This window comes from Pelodiscus sinensis, chromosome 16 (genome assembly GCF_052426305.1).
Source record: "Pelodiscus sinensis isolate ZL-2025 chromosome 16, ASM5242630v1, whole genome shotgun sequence".
Taxonomy (NCBI): Eukaryota; Metazoa; Chordata; order Testudines; family Trionychidae; genus Pelodiscus; species Pelodiscus sinensis.
The window spans coordinates 21,806,358-21,827,257 of NC_143067.1; the positions used below are offsets into that span (position 1 = coordinate 21,806,358).

Sequence of the window (20,900 nt, forward strand, 5' to 3'; positions counted from 1 at the left end):
CCCAGGGTGATTATTTGCACTCTAAGGCATTGCAGGCGTTAAACCCGTGCAACGGCGGGGGAGGAGGGAGAGGCAGGGAGTTCCACGCTTCTGACTCGAGATGGCCGTCTGGGGAGAACCACGCGCCCTAAGGCAACCGGAAAATCCCACAGGCGGGAAGAGCGCGCATGCGCAACTCCTTCTCGCGTTCTAAGAGGCGCCTCTAGAGGCCAGAGCGTTTGCGCAGACGCAGTCCTGACCCGCTTGGAGGTGTGCCGTTGGAAGCTGGAGCTCGCGGTTGCGCGCGTGAGGCATGGCTGAGTGGCTGGCGGGAATGCTATTGCTCTCGCAGCTGCAAGTGCAGCTGAGCGTGCCATGGGCTGCAGGTAAAGAGCGACGGGCAACGAGCGCGTGACAAGTACTTACAATGACTCATGCTGGCAGTGCACGAGAGTAGCGATTAATCACAATACATGCACCAATAAAACATACATGGAAGGAATAACTGCTGTAAATAACAAAGGCAAAACAGTAACATAGCTTCAAAGTAATGATGCGTCATAATATAAGAGAGAACGATTATAATGTAAGAAACAATGCAGATTTATAATATTTTAATATCAATATAATAGTACTAAAATAATTGAGCAAACAACAAAGCTAATAATATCTAGCTCATAAGCAACTAGTTTTATGACTAATGTTAAGCAAGTAATAAATATCCAAGAAAGTTTGTATGTGTGTAGGGGGAAGGGATAGAAATATTTTATATGAAACAAGATTTGAATGGAGAGAAGAGCAGATGTTAAAAAAAGGCGATTTTAGCCAATAAACAAATTAAATCACAATTACGTGCTCGCTAGCTTTATATCTATCTCAGAGAAAGATAATCTGTATTTATTTTGTATATTATATTCAAAGGTACTAAGACTGTGACCCTGTAACTACTCCAGAGCCTAAATGATTTTTGAGGGGTGACTGAAAAATATCTTCCCATTACTAAACCATAGCCTCTCTAGTTACAAATATCAACTCCCTTATTTATATATTTATTTGCTTTCTTTTGATAATACCACACGACATTTGCTTTTGTTTGCACTTTGTTAGGCTTCCCCTCAATCTAGGAATTGTGAAGTCTTTGCCCATCCTACAGTCTTTGCCCACTGTCTTTGCACAAGGCACTTAAAAAGTAAACAATTTTTTTCTTTATTATTGAAAACAGTGACTGTCTTCCTGTACTGGACTGAACCGCATTTTTGTGTTTATGGATGCGGCTACAAATTTTGTATTTAGAACCTTGCAAATTTGTGGATATTTTCTTTATATCCCTGGGTATCCACATCCGCAGATGTCAATGCAGATATCCACAGCTCATTTTTGTGGAGACAGATGTGGATATAGACTTTGTGTCTGTGCAGGTGTCTACTTAAAGGGGCCTTGATCCTGACTGGTACCTCCGAGCACTGCTGCAGAATAATTAATAAATAATAGTACGTATGATAAATTTTTGAGTAAGGACCACTTTTCTAGTTTAGTTATGTCATTATGATAATGAAAATTTAAAATAAGTGACTTTGATTTTTGGATGGTTAATATTGACTGTTGCCTAATTTAACTGAATTCACTTGAAGAGTTTTGGTTATAGTCTTAGGTACTGTCCTACTGACTACAGTACTGAAGTGCTAGTTCACCTCTTAAAACAAAACTTAACTCCCAGAGTCTGGCTAGAGTGTACATTGTATGTGCTCCCAAAGAGATGTGTTCTTTTCTAAATTATAAATAAACCAAATGGCATAGTTGATAAAGGATGTGAATAGTTACCTGGTTAACCAATAAGCATCACCCTTGACCAGTGATGCTTACTGATTACGGCTAGCTTCTCTGCCTGCCATGGGAAGAGGGCTGCTCCAGCATGTCAGGGCTTGCTATTTTGAAATAATAACTCCTTCTTTCCATAAGGAATAATGCTTATTTCAAAATGGTTATTTCAAAATAGTTGTGTGGACACCCCGCTGCTGCTATTTTGAAATAACTACTCCCGAGCATTTCCTGGGGCTTTTAAGTCACGGTAGTGTGCTTACATTAAGCGACCCGGCATCAGACTAATTTAGAGGCTTTCCTGTAGTGTGGACACGCTATTTTGAAATAACTTACAGACGCTTCCTGCTCCCATGGAGCGGTCGTAAAAGGCGGTCCCTGAGTTACGAACTTGACACGCGCTTACGAACAGCGTGGTCACATGTAACTCAGTGGGGTCCAAGTTATGAACAGCTCGAGTTATGGCCAAGTGTTTGGTCCGTAACCCGTTCATAACTCAGAGAGAGGCTGTATTTTGAAATAATAACTCCCGAAATAACTATTTCAAAATAATTTCCTAGTATAGTCATGCCCGTAGTGGCTATTGCTTCAGAATTGATTGCACACCATGGCCTAATATTTAAGATCAATTCAGACATCTACACATAATATTTTTGTAGTTCATGTAGCAGTAATTTGGCTTTACGCTACTAATTTGTTGTCATGACATTTGGAGGAAAGGATCGAAGTCTGATATAAAATAGATTTAAATCAACATTACTTTGCAAGTAGGGGGTTTGATGAAGACTTAGGGAACTGTTTTCTCCAAAAGTGTCATTACTGTAAATTTTATGCATATGTATTCAGGGACAACTGCTCCCTAGTTTCTGCTAATTGTAACTAAGCCCTTCTGTTGTACACCTCCTGTGAGATTCATTAAGGAACCAATCCTACAAAGGTGCTGAATACCCTCAATTCCCTTAGACTCCAGGGAGAGTAGAGCATTGAATAGTTGCAGAACCGATTTTTATTATTGAGTTAAACATCATCTCAGCCTGTTGTGGTAAGGAAGTATTGTCATTCCCATGCATCAGTTAATGGATTGCAGATCAGACATAACATCTAAAATATCTTATATAGTGTCTTCGCTGATATTAGGTCCCATTGGACTAAGCACTGTTCTACAAACATATTGTAAGAGAAAGTCCTGGCCTCAAATAGTTTATAGTCTAAATAGATGAAGTTTTAAACCTGTTATGTTTTATAGGTGGGGTATTGAAACTGAGGCTAAATGACTTTAAACAAGGTTGCAAAAAAAGTTTATAGAGAAATTGAGACTTGAATGTGGCTCTGGTGCGTCCCAGGCCAGTATCTTAAGTATAGGACTGGTCTTCCCCTTGCATTTAAGTGAATAGGCACTTGAAAAATCTTGATTTATCAACTGTAGTGTATAACTTCTATCAAGTTAAGTCAAGACAGGTTTTACATTGGAGCAATATATAGTTAAATCTGGCCTAAGGATGTTAAGTTATGGTTAATTTACTAGTTGAGTAGTCGATGGAACTTCCATCGACTAGTCAATAGGCACTCCTGCAGGTCTCCTTTGAAATGTACAAGAGCCCCTATTGGGGCTCTTGTACATTTCAAAGGAGGAATGCAGAACTCCGCATGCAGCCTGAGGCCAGTGGGAAGTCCCGCTGACTCAGGGCTGCATGCAGCATGCCAGCTTTAAAATGTACAAGAGTCCCCAGCGGGACTTGAAATGCATTCTGCGCTGCTGATTTGAAATGCTTTGCGGAGCCGGGGTCAGCTGGAGACTCCCCACCTGATCCTGGGTTCTCCGGGAATGCCGTGCTGGAGCTCGGGATCAGCTGGGGAGTCCCCAGCTGACCCTGGGCTCCTCGCATGGCAGTGCCACACATCTGAGCCAGGGACCACCTGTGTGGCGCTGCCCCTTTGAACGCCGCCTTGTCGTTTTGAAGGGACAGCTCCACACAGCTGACATGGATATCAGCTGTGCGGCTGCCCCTTTGAAATGCCAAGGTGGCAGCACTGCATAGCTGAGCTGGGGATCAGCTATGTGGCGCTGCTCCTTTGAACACTGCCTTGGTGTTCCAAAGCGGCAGTGTCGCACAGTTGATCCCAGGCTCAGCTGTGCGGGGCTTCCGCTTTGAAGTACTCCTGTTCCCCCACTTTGCTCCTCTATCTGATAGAGGCAGCAGGGGGAGGGGGGAAAATCGACTAGTCGACTGACTAGCATTTGCTTATATATGCTGAGATCACTACGCTGAGATCACTCTGTGCAGCACTTGATATTTAAAAAATAGTGTGATTTTATTTATTAACCAGAATTACTAACAAATCAAGATGAATTGTCCCAGATTAAGGGGTCATTAGAAAAGGTTTTGAAACAAATTGACAAACTTAACAGTAACAAGTCACTGGAGCCAGATGGCATTCACTCGCATTCTGAAAGAACTCAAATGTGAAATTGAAGAACTATTAACTGTGGTTTGTGACCTATCCTTTAAATCAGCTTCTGTACCTAATGACTGGAAGATAGCATATGTGACACCAATATTTAAAAAGGGCTCTGTAGGTGATCCTGGCAATTACAGACAGTAAGTCTAACGTCAGTACTGGGCAAATTAGTTGAAACTATAATAAGGAATAAAATTGTCAGACACATAGATGAACATAAATTGTTGGGGAAAAGTCAGCATGGTAGATTAAGGGAAATCATGCCTTAATCTACAAGTGTTCTTTGAAGGGGTCAACAAACATGAGAACAAGGGGGACCCAGTGGATTTAGTGTTCTTAGATTTCCAGAAAGCCTTTGACAGGGTCCCTCACCAAAGGCTCTTAAGTAAAGTTGGTTGTCATGGGATAAGAAGGAAGGTCCTCTCATGGATTGATAACTGGTTAAAAGACAGGAAATAAAGGTTGGGAATAAATTATAAATTTTCAGAATGAAGAGAGGTAACTAGTGGTGTCTCCCGAGGATCTGTACTGGGCCCAATCCTATTCAATCTATTTATAAATGATCTAGAGAAAGAGGTTAACAGGTGGCAAAATTTGCAGCTGACACCAAACTGCTCATCATAGTTAAGACCAAAGCAGACTGTGAAGGGCTTCGAAAAGATCTCACCAAACTAAGTGATTGGGCAACAAAATGGCAAATTAAATTTAATGTTGATAAATGTAAAGTAATGCATATTGGAAAAAATAATCCCAACTATTTGTGTAAAATGATGTGGATTAATTTATCTGTAACTACTCAAGAGAGAGCTCTTGGAGTAATTGTGGATAGTTCTCTGAAACCATCCATTCAACATGCAGCAGCAGCAGTAAAAAAAGCAAACAGGGAATAATTAAAAAAGGGATAGAGAATAAGCCAGAGAATGTCTTATTGCATCTATATAAATCCATTGTGCACCCACATCTTGAATACTGTGTACAGTGTGGTCGCCTCATCTTAAAAAAGATATATTGGCATTGGAAAAGATTCAGAAAAGGGCAAAAAAAATAATTAGGGGTTTGGAAAGGGTCTGTGACGGGGCATCCCCGCCCCGCACGATGCCTCCCGCTGGGCAGGCGCTCCTTGCTGCCAAAGGGGGAGCAGTCCAGCGGTGTGCGGCATGCTCCAGAGCTGCGCCGGGGAGAGCGGAGCCGGCCGGCGTGCGGGCGGCAATCAGGGAGCGCGGGGGCAGCACGGAAAGGCCCGGCCCCCCCGAACGTCGGGCGCATTGAAGGTCAGCGTAAGAACGTTGGCTCTGCCCCTTCCCGACAGGTGACGTACAAGGGCGGCGGGACATTTTAAAACGCCGCCGCCATAGTCGGGGAAAGGAGGTGAAGAGGAGTTGAGAGAGAAAGGAGCTCCCCGCAGGGACAGCCAAGCCGGAGGGGCCGTCGTAGGACCAGGGGTATTGCGGCGCACTATTCTGCTGGCTAGAGGTGAGCCCGCCGGCAGTCTGGCCGCGAAAGGGAAGGTGAGCCTCCCCGCGGTAAGACACCGGGGCGGGGTAAAGGAAGCAGCCCAGGGCAGAACCCTTGCAGGCTGGTGGGCTGACGCGTTACGGCAGGAAGCCCTGTCAGCCAGGACGGGTCTGAGCCGACCCGTACCCTTAGGGCCCTGGGCTGGGGCCCGTGAGCGAGGGCGGGTCCGGGCCCTCCTTTTCCCCTGCCCCACCGCCTTGACGGGGGAATCCTGGTGTTAGTTGTGCGATTGGTCATAATCGAACTCTCGCTGCGTCGGAGCGGGGTTCGATATAGCTGCTGGACCGGCACGTGGTTAAGAAGCTAAAGGACACGGGTGTAGGGTGGTGACTTTGGATGTAGGCCACCCCCGATGATGAAGGGGCTGTAACCCTGAGGGGGAGACCTCCGCGTGACAGGGTCCCATAAGAAGAGAGCTGAAAGAGACTAGGACTTTTCAGCTTTGAAAAGAGCAGACATACCATGACTGATGTGGAAAAAGTGAATAAAGAAAAGTTATTTACTTGTTCCCATAACATAAGAACTAGGGGTCATCAAATGAAATTAATAAGTATCAGGTTTAAAACAAACAAAAGGAAGTTTTTCATCACGCAGCGCATGGTCAACGTTTGGAACTCCTTGCCACAGGATGTTGTGAAGACCAGGACTTTAATAGGGTTTAAAAAGAACTACATAAATTCATGGAGCTTAGTTCCAATAATGGCTGTTAGCCAGGATGGGTAGGAAATGTGTCTCTGGTCTCTGTCAGAGCCTGGAAATGGATGACAGGAGAGGGATCACTTGATGATTTTCTGTTCACTCCCTCTCAGGCATTTGGAATACAGGATACTGGACCCTTTCCAAACCCCTAATCATTTTTGTTCCTCGTTTCTAAATCTTTTCCAATGCCAATATGTCTTTTTTGAGATGAAGCACCTACATCTGTAGGCAGTATTCAAGATGTGGGTGCACTATGGATTTATTTGGTGTGACTCAGTATGTTCGTTCTTATGTTCTTATGCTTTTACTGTGTTGTTAACCAACTGTAGTTGATAAAATAATATTTGGTGAATGACTTTGCTGTGAGAATTTTCATTGCTTCATTTACTATTTAATATATAAATTTCATTCTACTGTGGCTCTTTTGGATAATATGAATCACACAGGAATCACTGAGGTCTGTCTCTGAACTATACTCTTGCGCCTTGTGGTAGTCCTGTAAGTCATACTATAGGCAAGATGGAGATATGCTGTGAGGAAGATAAAGGGGGAGTCTTTAAGGGTGTTAGTCCATATTTCACCGCAACTGAAATAACTAATAATGAAAAAATGGTAAAATAACTCACATTTGCAAATGAGATTAATAGTTTAATAATATAAATTCTCAGATTTATGCTACAGGATGAATGGTAAAACAGAAAAAATTGATCATTCACATTGCTGAGAAGCTATTTGCAGGAGGAAATAGGTTCATGTTTTACTGAGACATCTGCCTCAAGGTTGGGAGGAAGTATATTTATTTTCTGTTTATTACACAGTAGAATAAATCAGCATTTGTTAAATTAATTTTGTATGTTTTTACAGGAATAATGTTAAGTATAAATAATTGAATAGGGTAGCCATATGAGTTGAGATTAGAGAAGTTATTTCAGTATGTAAAATCTGTTACATATTTGCAATGACGACAATATTTAAGAATGTAAAAAGTATTCTTAATTCTCCAGCCTTATCAAACCAGTGAACAAATGCCAATGTTGAATAATCATGACAAAGGTTTCTTCAAGTGCGTGTTTTTTTCCTTATTCAGTAAAAGAATAAGAAAATTGTGTGGTAATTATAGGAACATTGTCAGAGTTAGGTTTTAAACACAGGCTGATAATTGTCATATTTGATAGCATTTGCTTTAAGGATTTAGCCTATGGTGCTTTATTTATTCATTAATTTATTTTCTGCATTCTAACTTGCTGTGTGCTTGGGTAAGGAAGTGGAATGTACAACATGTACTTGAGTGTGCCTATGCACACGTGCTCTTTGATTTGTCAAGTGCTCAGTAAGTGTGCTGCGTCATTAAGTTTTGTGTTTAAATTGAGCATCTCAGTAATTATTGGTTTCAACAAGAACACTATGAGCATTCAGACAGGAAAAATGCCAGTGACAAGCTACTAATTTTAGGGGGAAAAAACCCTTCAAAATGTCCTTTTTAAAATAAGGACATGGAAGTGTTCCTGAGTTCCTGCCATTGGTGGCATATCATAAAGGCATGATGCTTGCCATGGGTTTGAATAAGCATTAACTTTTTTAACTAGTGGAAAATAAGACTGCACCCAAAGTTAATAGTTGATGCACAAATACAAAAATGAGTGGGACATACGAAGTATACCCTAGGCCTCTCTAAAACCCACCCCACTTCCCTAATATGGAAGCTAGCTGTGCTGGCTGTCCCAGACTCAAGCCCGCAACCCTGCACTCCCCCAGGCAAATGCCATAGTCCACTCAAGAACCTACTCCATCTCCCTACCTAACATGGGAGCCAGCTCCATTTGAAGGAGTTTGCGCATGGTTTGGTGGCATTTGGTTTTAACAGAGGTATTGCAAGATTCAGAGTGTTCATACATTTATAAATCATTAAACTGTCAGACCTTTAGGACACTGTAAGTTTATAAAGTCTCATTAACAGGCCTTAAATTTGCAGTTGTCCCAGATATACAATATAGAGCAGGCACTTTACAGCTAATTAGGAAAAACCCAGGAGCAGATTTGAAATTAATAATTTACCAGGAACTAAACTTCATCTTTGTGTTTTCTCTACATACAGACATTTTTTTTTCAAAAAGCTTCTGATAGGAAGTATAGCAAAAAAAAATTGTTTAGCTGAACATTGTGTCTGAATAAACATGTTTCTGTCTGGATACGCTTTACATATAGCAAGGTCACGGTTTTGTTTTTTAATTCCCTAAAAGTTAAGTTGAGATTGAATTGTCCTCCAGCACCCTGCTGGCACTATTGGCAGGGGAATTGTTATTGCATGGAGACGAGTCGCACTGGGACTTGGACTCAGGCGTTGAGATACTGCAAACAATATCGAGATACAGAACTGTTAAAAATCAGTAATGCATCAGAAAAGGTAAATCTTGTGAACTGGGTATCACTTTAAAGCTTAATTGCAAAGACCATTTATGCTGCTATTATTTCTAGTCAGTATTATAATCAGTATTTCTTATATAATTGTTAATTATTTTTTTTTTACCAACTTCAGAGTTACTATTGCATGTGTTACCAGATGCTCTTATAAGCTATATACAGGCTTTTCTCTACATGTGTCTGGCAATTACAGCCCCTGCAGTGCCAGTTTTGTGCTTTTTGTAACTAAACTGTGAGACACAGTCTGAACTATGACATGAGAGAACTATTGTAGTGCAGAACAACTGTTTTTCACATGTTAAGCTGTTGGGATCTGACTAGCTCAGACCTTTGGGATATATCTGTCCCCCAGCTGCTGTGCAGACATGTGCTAGCTCTGTTCAGACTAGCATGCCAAAAGTAGTAGTGGGCCACAGGCAGTCTTAACTTTTGACATTTCCTAATTTTTGTGTACTAGACTTGGTAATGATATTTTTTCTCATTTTTAATGTTATAACATTGAACAATATTCAGTATTTCACAAGTATTTTATGCCTATAAATACTATACATGACAAATTGATGCACATTTTCATATTTCTTAATGCATTTTCAGAATAGTCATAATACTGAGCAACTTCATGACACCTTCTTTCCAAAAATATCAAAGCATTTTATAAGTATTTATGAAGACTACCAAATGAGGTCCACGCCAAAGAGGTCCACGCCAAAGAATGTAATTGCATGTACCTAAATTTAGACACCTGAATAAATCACCTCATGTTCAAAAGTGCTTAACATCCACAGTCCATAGACAGACAAGTTATTTATCGAGATGCCTAAATATGGATTTAAGTATCTAACCTTGGACGTTGTAGTTGAAACTTCGGTATAAATGACTTGCAGAATGTCTTGTGATGAATTTGATACCCTTCATGGATAGAATACAGAACTCCTGGCTTCCATATCTGATCTCTAACTTCAAGGCAGTTTTCCTTCCCTTCAACTATAACTGCTATATCCAGAGAATTGTCTTCAGAATAGCTCATAGGACTTCATAAAAGTAGAAGCAGTGTGCACTGATTAATGGTTTCAGACAATAGGTCAGTTAGCACTATGGTTGTGTGTAGGCTTGGTGGGCACTTGTAAGACGGCCAGCAAATAATATGAATGCTGTTTAAAGAAGCACTTAGAAAATCATTGCCACAACCTCTTTCAACCTACTGCTTCATTTCAGCACAATCATAGTTCAACATATAAAACAGTATCACTGAAACCTAGTCATGCTTGGCTAGCACAAGTTGGTGAGGGAATGACCCTTATCATTAGATGTCTCCTTCCATCCACCCTCTACATAATGATTGAATCAGCCTAGGCATTTTTGGCCTCATGAGCAGAGCTGTTCTTTAGGTATGGTGAATTGCAGTGACTGCTCCCATCCCTATGTTTTGTGGGGTGCGTTAGGCTGGTGCGATTGGACGGAGTGGTTGGTCATTGGAGCGACAGATTCATCACTTCTGCCCCAAACCCCACATTCTCTTAGGGTATGTTTACACTAGCCCCCTAGTTCGAACAAGGGAGGCTAATCAGGGCGACCGAAATTGCAAATGAAGCGCAGGATTTAAATATCCCGCGCTTCATTAGCATGTTCCCGGCCAGTCGCCATTTTGGAAATTGACTAGCCCGGAAAAATTGCCCGCGTCTACACGCGGCAGAGAAGAGCGAATCCGAAAAAAACCCCTTACTTCGAATGATCAGTTAAACCGCCACTCCATTCCACGACTGCTCTGGATGATAGGGTCATAATTCAAAATGATCTGGACAAATTGGAGAAATGGTCTGAGGTAAACAGGATGAAGTTTAATAAAGACAAATGCAAAGTGCTCCACTTAGGAAGGAACGATCAGTTTCACACATACAGAACGGGAAGCAACTGTCTAGGAAGGAGTATGGCAGAAAGGGATCTAGGGCTTATAGTGGACCACAAGCTGAATATGAGTCAGCAGTGCGATGCTGTTGCAAAAAAAGCAAACATGATTCTGGGATGCATTAACAGGTGTGTTGTGAGCAAGACACGAGAAGTCATTCTTCTGCTCTACTCTGCTGGTTGGGCCTCAGTCGGAGTATTGTGTCCAGTTCTGGGCATCACATTTCAAGAAAGATGTGGAGAAATTGGAGAGGGTCCAGAGAAGAGCAACAAGAATGATGAAAGGTCTAAAGAACATGACCTTTGAAGGAAGGCTGAAAGAATTGGGTTTGTTTAGTTTAGAAAAGAGAAGAGTGAGGAGGGCATGATAGCCATTTTCAGGTATCTAAAAGGGTGTCATAAGGAGGAGGGAGAAAACTTGTTCACCTTAGCCTCTGAGGGTAGAACAAGAAGCAATGGGCTTAAACTCCGGTAAGGGAGATTTAGGTTGGACATTAGGAAAAAGTTCCTAACTGTCAGGCTAGTCAAACAGTGGAATAAGTTGCCCAGGAAGGTTGTGGAATCCCCATCTCTGGAGATATTTAAGAGTAGGTTAGATAAATGTCTATCAGGGATGGTCTAGACAGTATTTGGTCCTGCCATGGGGTCAGGGGACTGGACTCGATGACCTCTCGAGGTCCCTTCCAGTCCTAGTATTCTATGATTTACCCTGCTTCAAAAATAATGCAACTCCTTTGACTTCATGGGGTTTATTCCAGATTCTCACGGGTGAAAGTGACGGAGGAGAACGAGGTTCCTTTGCATGTTGTATAACCTGACTCCTAGACAGAAACAATATGAGTGGAAAAAAAGTGCCACACAGTGATTTTAAAATCACTTTTAAAAGGAACAATAAATTTGCCATTGTTTTCCCAGATGTGGGCTTGTTAATTAGTGATTTTAAAAAACACTGTCAAGTTCTTCATGCCCCAGTTTAGACTCAACTGCAAGGAGTCTAGGGAATGGTTTAGCATCTGTAAGAACTCCAGTAATTTTTGGACATGCTTCTTTTAAAACATGGATCCTTGCATGGACGAAGAAATTAATTAAACAACAAGGAATTCATTTTCCGAACTTGATACAAAGCCAAGTCTGTTTATGCATTATGTCTTCCATGCTTTTTTGTTGTTCAGGTACATGTCTGTGCCTCTTCATACAAATATAATCCCTTTTTTATTGTGATGTTCAAGAAGTCTAAAAATCAATTATGACTAGATTGGTATAGATTGCACACACATAATTGATCAATTTGCTGGTTTATGAGGTTTACTACCAGATGCATTGTATTCACTTCCAGTATTGAGTGAGCCTAATGCATACTGAATGGGCCAGAGTCTACTCTGTGCTTCTGAGCAACCCTGTTAACATTAATGAGGTTGCAGGGCTATAACTAGGAGTGGAATTGCCCAAATATAAGACACTTCCATCTAGTTGTTAAAAGTATTGGGAGTCAGAACTTCTTGTTTTTCTTCATAACACAACCACTGATGCATTGTGTAACCTCAGGCAAATGGTTTAAATTCTTGGTGCCTCAGTTTCCATATAAAATACAGTTTCCCTGTAAAATAAGGGATAATGCCTTTTTCTCAAGGTAGCTGTGAGAATTAGTGTCTTAAGTGCATGAATGAAAAGCTGTTTTACATGTGCTAATTATTACAAGACATAATTTTTTTTAAATTAATAATTTCTGCAGAAATGGATTTTAGGTTTGCCTCTGAATAATTTCTGGATTGGATTAAATAATTTGGAAGATCTAACTAATTTTGTCTGGTCAGAAGGGACACCAGCAGACATTACAGCACCCTGGTAAGAAGCTGATTTGAGAAGTATTCATGTTGCCATATAAGCTCATTTGAGTATCATATAAATGACTGTGCAGAGCCAGTGATAATAGTATTTATTACCCGACTAGCCAATTAGCCCGTCATAAGACAGGATTTTCAGGTCTCTCCTCCACCTTGATCTTCTCTCCTGAGCCTCCAGTCTCTCGCTCTCGCTCTCATTCTCGCTCCCCCCCCCCTCTCCTCCTACTGCCTCCCCCCTCTCTCTCAGCTCTCCTCCGCCTCCTGCCTCTCTCTCCATCTCTTTCTTTCTCTTTTCCCCCTCCTGCCTCTCACTGTCCCTTTCTCTTCTCCTCCTCCTGTCTCTCTCTCCCCTCCGTCTCTCCCCACCCCCCTTCCCCTACTGCCGTGGCGCTCGACTGAGTGCTGCCTGCTCAGCCGGGCTGCCACGAGGGAGGGGGGGCGGGGCAGTGACTACACGGCCAGGGGGTGGGGCCATGTACGTCACTGACTCACCCCCCGCTTCCCCTCCCGTCGCGGGGGAGCCCAAATGGCCCCTTGCGCTGCTGGTTCCCCCGGTGGCCCGGCTGAGGGGAGCAGCACTCAGCTGAGCGCCACAGCGGGAGGGAAAAGGGGGGCCGTGTCGTACACGGCACCCGCTCCCTGGCCGTGTACGTCACCGCCCCGCCCGTCTTCCTCTCCGCCGAGGCCCAGCTGAGCGGCGCAGAGCAAGCGACACTCAGCTGGGCCCTGGCAGGGGAGCAAGCAGTGGCAAGTAGCCGTTTGGGGTCCGCGCTCCCCATGCATGAGGAGCGCGGATCCCAAACTGCCGCTTGCCGCCGCTTGCTCCCTCACCAGGGAGTAGCTGAATGGTGCAGCGCTCAGCGGAGCGCCATGGCGGGAGGGGAAGGGGGGCGGGGCGCTGACGTACACAGCCAGGGGGCGTGGCCGTGTTTGTCAGCATTACAGACTCACGGACACTGGGCTACTATATAAATGATGATTGCTGTTATATCTCATTTAAATAAATTGGCGACAGCACTATGTTTGCTAGTTTATTTTTATAGCACATGTTAAGTGTACTTTTTCTCACTTTTTAAAAACTGCTTTTAATATTCAGATTTAGACATTTTAAAAATATGAGCAGAAAATAAAAATCAAATTACATATTAGATAACTACAATGAGACAGAGTACAAAAGAAAATTCATTTGGATATGTCTTAAATTCTGTTCTCAACAGAAAATAAGGACTTGTATCTGTTAGTCCAAATGCATAGACTGAAGTTGCATGGAGTCTAACTTAATAAAAAAAGAGGAATATAAAGTAAAGGGGTCAGATACTCAGTCTCATTCCAGCTTCTTTATGCCAGGTAAAAAGGTCAAAGCAGTTTAAAGAGTCTGTAATCCCCAGATCCGGCCAGGAGATTATTCATCTAGTACCAGAACTGATAAAATATCCATCAGGCTGCTTTTGAAGGTTCTAGTGTAGGGGATGTGGTGGAGGAAAGAGGGGTGAGACAAACAGGGAGGCTGCTGTTTCTTAGTAGGATCTTATGCTAGGAGGTGCCTCATCATCTGGAGCCGCTGAGAATTGGGAATGTGCAAATTTGGGTTAAGAACACTATAGACCCCCATCTCCTAGTCTGGCACTCTTTAGAGGCAAAGCACAGATTTGAGTCTTAGGAGTCTACCTCACAGCTACTCTGCAGTAGGGATGTTAAATATTGGTTAATTGAATAGTAAGTTAACCTCATGAATGCTTATTGGTTACTCACCTATTCTGTAGTCCCTGGGGGTGGGACCAGCAGCCAGTGTGTTCCGGCCCTGCTCCCGAGGAGCCCCCTACCATTCTTTGCTGCTGCCTCTCAGAGGTAGCAGTGTGGGTTGCCAGGTGGGAGCTGGTCCACCAGGGGAGCCAGTTTAAAAACCAGCTCCCATCACAGACTGGCTGCCTGCTGCCCTGTGCTGCTGCCTCTGATACAGAGGCAGCAGTATGAGGTGGTAGCAGTCCCTGTCCAGGGGTGGGTCTGATTGCCTTGACCCTGCACGAGCTGGAACTGAGCCAGGCTGCCTGCCAGCCTGCCTCCTAATACACTTGGCATGCAGAGCTGTGTCAGGGGTAGGTCCCAGACCTGGTACAAGCCAGGACTGAACTAGGGATGTTAAAGACTAGTCAACTATCTGATAAGCAAATGCTTATCGGATAATCAGTCGACTAGTTGATCTGTCCCCTTGATGCCTCTATAGAGGCAGCAAAGAGGGGCAAGAGGAGGTACTTGAAAGTGGCAGTGCCACACAGCTGAGCCCGGGATCAGCTGTGTGGCGCTGCTGATTTGAAACGCTGAGGTGGAAATGCCGCGCTGGAGCCCAGGATCAGCTGGGGAGTCCCCAGCTGACCCTGGCTCTTTATGGCATTTCTCAGTGGCAGCGCAGCATGGAGCCTGAGGTCAGCAGGGAACTCCCCAGCTGATCCTGGGTTCCATGCAAATGCCATGCTGGAGCCCGGGATCAACTGGGGAGTCCCCAGCTGACCCCGGCTCTGCATGGCATTTCACAGCAGCAGTGCAGCATGGAGCCTGGGGTCAGCGGCGAACTCTGGGCTCCATGCTGCGCTGCCGCTTTGAAATGCACAAGAGTCCCTGTTGGGGACTCTTGTGCATTTCAAAGCTGGCACCCGCGTGCAGCCTGGAGTCAGCAGGACTTCCCACTGGCCCCAGTCTGCATGCAGAATTTTGCATTCCTCCTTTCTACCGTGGGCTCTTGTACATTTCAAAGGAGGAATGCGGAAATGCCTATGGACTAGTTGAGTAGTCAATGGAAATTTCATCGACTACTCGGCTAGTCTGTTAATTGGTAGTTAACATCCTTAGACTGAACCGGGCTGCTGGCCAGTCTGCTAAAAAGTTTCCTGGCAGGGGTGGCCGGGCAAAAATGTGTGTCGTCTATAACATTAACTGATAAGCTTTTGTTTATTGGTTAATCAATTACAGGCAGTCCCCGGGTTACATACAAGATAGGGACTGTAGGTTTGTTCTTAAGTTGAATCTGTATGTAAGTCGGAACTGGCGTCCAGATTCAGCCGCTGCTGAAACTGACCAGCGGCTGACTACAGGAAGCCCGAAGCAGAGTTGCTCTGCCCCGGGCTTCCTGGAATCAGCCGCTGATCAGTTTCAACAGCGGCTGAATCTGGACGCCAGTTCCGACTTACATACAGATTCAACTTAAGAACCCCAGGCGTCCCCAAGTCAGCTGCTGCTGAAACTGATCAGCAGCTGATTCCAGGAAGCCCGGGGCAGAGCAACTCTGCCTCGGGCTTCCTGTAGTCAGCCGCTGGTCAGTTTCAGCAGCAGCTGACTTGGGGACACCTGGGGCAGAGCAGCTGGGGTGCTGCTGGGTTGCTCCAGTAGCGCCACTCCTCGGCGCTACTGGACCAACCCAGGAGCACCCAAGCTGCTCTGCCCCAGGCGTCCTGATTCAGCCGCTGCTGAAACTGACCAGCAGTGGCTGAATCAGGATGCCTGGGGCAGAGCAGCTGGGGTGCTGCCAGGTTGGTCCAGTAGCGCCGAGAGCGGCGCTGCGGGACCAACTGGCAGCACCCCAGCTGCTCTTCCACAGGCGTCCCGAGAAAAGCCTGGTCTGCTGGGGGGGCGGGGGCGCACACTAGCTGCGTTTCCCCCCCCCCCCTCCAGCAGACCAGGGAGATGCGGGCGGCGGGACCGAGACGCGCCGCAGTCCCGCCGCCCTGGTCCTCCGCGGCTTTGGTCCGCGTCTCCCTGGTCTACCGGGGACCCCCTCCCCAACAGACCAGGGAGATGCAGAGCAGCTTTTCTTGCGCCGGAGGACGCGGGCAGCGGGACCGCGGCGCGTCTGGGCGGTCCTGTCGCCCGTGTCCTCCGGGGCGAGAAAAGCCCCGTTCGTAAGTACGGATCTGACATAAGTCGGATCCGCGTAACCCGGGGACTGCCTGTACACTGATATGTCCCTACTCTACAGTACATCTTATTTCATTTCTAAGACAGTCTTTTGTAAAATTGGTCCCCATTTTTCCCCAGATATGAAATAGGATACAATGAGATCTGCTGTTTAAGGGAGAGAAGCCTATTTTAAAACTGGAATGCTATACAGCAGAATACAAACTTTAATGCCCAGGTACAAAAAATGGAACCAAAACCTCCATCAAATACAGCTGATGAAAACTTTTTTCAAATTTTGAAATTAAAAAGGAAATTTTTGCTGAAATGTTTAGTTTCTCACCCCTCTGCCCACATTTTCACACCAGCTATAGCAAAGATTTAAAAAACAAACAAAAAGAATGAGGACTTTCTGTGCCATTGTAATGTAATTATTTCTCTAGGTGTTTTCTTTAACAGTGCTTTTTATTATATTCTGTTAATATTGAATGGGAAGGCTTTGGATGTCACACCCAGCCCAGCCAAACACTGCATATTGTGTAAAGATTTCCAGTGGCATCTTGATTGCTTTGGCCTGTAGTGCAAGGGCCCATTGGATCTGCAAGCGAAGTGCAGGTGAGAATTTATGCATTCTTGTTTAATCCATTGATGTCTAAATCGGGATTTCCATTTGCAAACCCTTTAGCCCTCAGTCCTGCAAACTCCAACTCATATGAGCAGTCCTTATTTTTTTACAAGTAGTCCCTCTGAACTCAGTGGAACTGCTTTCTCATGAGGAAAGGTTTGTAAGAGTAGGCACTTAGTACTAAGGGCTTGCCTATACTAGGAGGATTTTCTGCTTTAACTAAAGCCTGATCTAGGCTAGAAATTTGGGTAGTTAAACTGATGTAAGTTCCTTTGTAGACTGCACAAGATCCAGGGAATATCAACCTAGCTCCCCCCTTTTTGGGAGGTGGGAGAATCTCTCCTGTTGGCATAGGTGGTGTCTACAACAGTAATTCTCAAACTGTGGTCCATGGACCACTAGTTGTCTGCGGCCACTTTTCACTAGTGGTCCTCGGACCACAGTTTCCTTCCACTTTCCACGGCTCAAGCTCAGGCCTCCTCATTCCTCCCTCCTTCCCTCTCCTCGCAGCAGGGAACCTGTGCTGGCACTGCAGCTTCGCATCCTCCTGCCCTCCTCTGCAACGCTGGAATGCCAGCACTGGCTTCCTTCAGGGAGAGGTTGGGGAAGAAGCCTGAGCCTCCTGACCAGATTTGGCTTCTGGGGAAGAAGCGGAGCCAGAAATGGCTCCACACGCTACTGCTCCCCTTCCCCTGGCTGGGTGAACAGCAGTCCACAGACAGCTGCCTGGAGGCTTTTCCTGTGGAATCTGGCCAATGCGAGCAGCAGGAGGCCATGCCTGGGACACAGTGCCTAGAAGTGGCGCAGGCCATGAAGGCAAGTAAGTGACCCCCTGCACCTCCAGCCACTCACGCACCCCCTCCCCACCGAGACCCCACACTCCCAGCCTACTCCTGCACCCTTCCCCTGGCCAGACACCCTCCCCCCCACCCTGCTCCTCCACCCTACTTTGTTCCTGCACCCTCCCTCCTGAACACACACTGCACCTTTCTTTGTTCTTGCCCTTCTCCTCTGGCCAGACACCCTACTCCCAGTTTGCTCCTGCTACCTACCTCCCATCCAGATTTTGAACCCTCACCCTCTCCTGCACCTTACCTCCCGCCCAGATCCTGCACCCCACCCCTATCCCATTCTCTGGCAACCCTGTCCTGCACACTGAACTCCTCATTTTTGTTCCCTCCCCAGAGAGATCCACAAAATTCACTAACCCCGGAACCTCAGAAAAGTAAATCTGGCCTATGGGAAGCCCTGAACCTCACTTCTCACTTGTGTGGTCCCCAACTGATTTTTCTGTGAGTCAGTGGCTCCCGACCCTAAAAAGGTTCTCCACCCCTGCCATAAATAAAGATGACATTTAAACCTTTTGTGTTGGACATAAATTAATATAATTTAAAATTAAGTTTGATAAACTAACATGAGGAAGTTAAGGTGCTCAATCTGTTTAATAATTTAAATTAATATTTCCTTCCGTTCTCCCTAGTTGCAGCACTAGCAAAATGGCTCAGGTATAATTATGTAATTAACAACAAGTTTCTGTTAGCAGCTGGTGGTCCATGAAAGATTTGCATTGAGGCAGGTGGGCCCCGGGCCAAAAAGTTTGAGAACCATTGGTCTACACTGAAGTGCTATAATGGCACAGCTGTTGTGTCATAGCTGTGCTGCTCTAGCATTTTAAGTGTAGACAAGCCGTAAATCAGTATAGCATCCTATACCCACACTAGTGAGGATGCAGTTATACCTGCGTACTTGAACTTGAATATGCTCAGTGCTTATTTCAGATTCTGTCAGGTCAGATCTACAATTATAGGTATATAGGATAGCTATATTGGTAAACTGTTGCTCAGAGATGTGAAAAATCCACACTCCCTGAGCAGTGTAGTTATAATGACTTAACCCCTATGTAGACAGCAATGTGTAATAAGATAGCTTCTACCACTTTTTAGGGAGGTGGATTAACTATGCTTATGGGAGAAGCTCTTTCATTTAGTGGAGTAGTGTCTTCACTAAAACACTGCAGAGGCGGAGATGCATCAGTGCAGCTGTGCTGCTATAGCATAGTACATTAAGACAAGCCCTCGGTAAAAGGCATCTTTCATATCAATATAACTGTGGCCATGTATAGACTACAGAGTTTTTCAGGGATACCAGAGTTATCCCTGAAAAACTGTGCCACATCCAGGGAATGTGTCCGCTTTTTCAGAACAATTTCCGAAAAAGTGGACGCATTCTTTCAGCATTTCTGTATTCCTCTCGGTGAAGATGGGCCAAAGTTTGGAAAAGCCTCTTTCCAAAAAAAACCAAACAAACAAAAAAAAAAAAAGCGGAAACAGATACACAAATTGTGACTTGCAATTTGCGTATCCTTTCTCCGAAAAAAACCTGCGGTCTAGACATAGCCTGTGTCAGCACTCGGTGGTCCTTAGCCATAGTTGTCCTGTGATCAAGATCTTAAAACAGACAAGTTTTCAAAATGGAATTAATTTGGTAATCTTAATATATTAAACAGCAATCACACATTGCTGTTGAGTCTAGGACTTATCTGTACCAGAGAAGTGTAAATTTTAGCCTGCTTCACTAGTATATCATGGACTTACTAGACCATGTAGGATTTGCTGGTTCTCACTAAAAGTTTCCTAGTGCACATTAATACAAGTCCCGTATCAAATTATACTCTGTTAATGTGCACTCAGGAACCTTCACTGCACACCAGCAAGGTCCACAATGCTCTGCTGTATCAGTGCTCTATAAACTATTGATATGACAAAGTATTCAATAATAATATCTAACTCTTACATAGTACCTTTTCATCAGTGATCTCAGTGCATTTTACAACTGAGGCCCGTGTGATCATCTTTTTAGAGAAGTGGAAAATGAAGTGCACAGATGTAAGTGACTCCCCTATGGTCACCTAACAGATCAATATCAGAGCTGAGAATATAGTCTAGGTCTTCTGAGGAACATAATGAAAAAGGTAACAAAAAGCATTATAGGTTGACTAAGGGATTGTTTGCAAAGTGCCTTAGTCCATATCACAGGGGCTTATTCATTAACGTATGAATGCTGATCCCACATAGAGCAAACCTGGCACTTTTACTCAGCCACTTACAATATAGTCCAACACAATTGAACCAATATCATTTCCCATTTCTACTGGGTCTCAAACATGGAAAATTGTTTCCATGTTAAGAGAGTAAGGAAAGTTTGCTTTGTCTTAAATTGCTCAATTTAATTTTCCAGACACCTTTATTGTTGCCTGCCTTTAATCCTTTCAGTCAAACATAAAAACTTTTGTTACATGCCACCTTACTATTCATTCCTTCACTGCAATGTGCATTGCTGTACACTGTATCTAGTAAAATCAAGCTCTGGTAATGCTCACATTGAAAAAAAATCGCTCCCAAAGGACCAGCACGTGGCCTATGTGGTACTTACGTCCCTATTTTGAGGACTAAAGTGGTGCATTCATCTTGCATTAGCACTGGAGTGAATTTCAACCAGTGTGGAAAAGGAAGTGGGAGAATTCCAGTAATACTGTAGCCTAGGTTTGAAGGGGTGACCACAACAGAGGCGGAGTGCATGGTTAACTTATAAAGAGCACAGCAATATAGCTCTGATCAGAACCTGAGTTCATTACTGCCTGTCACTCGTTTCATCATGTTTCTCTGTTTAGATGGAATAGTAAGAACTTTTTTGTTAATTCAGTAGTGCACATGCCAGCTACCTACTGGTAGGGAAAAAATGGAGGA

General features: G+C 44.3%; 1 protein-coding gene across 2 annotated transcripts in view; it reads left to right on the top strand.

Moving 5' to 3' along the window:
- The first annotated feature begins 227 nt into the window (after positions 1-227).
- LOC106732388 (uncharacterized) overlaps positions 228-20,900 on the top strand; it is a 135,373-nt gene continuing 114,700 nt past the window's right edge. The window contains exons 1-4 of one of the 2 annotated variants that reach the window (XM_025187467.3): positions 228-365; positions 8,712-8,875; positions 12,530-12,642; positions 17,026-17,144. In XM_025187467.3, the coding sequence (XP_025043252.2) occupies positions 293-365; positions 8,712-8,875; positions 12,530-12,642; positions 17,026-17,144 (469 nt within the window). In that variant the 5' untranslated portion in view covers positions 228-292. The remainder of the gene's footprint in view (positions 366-8,711; positions 8,876-12,529; positions 12,643-17,025; positions 17,145-20,900) is intronic. The other variant, XM_075900291.2, reaches the window with a different exon arrangement.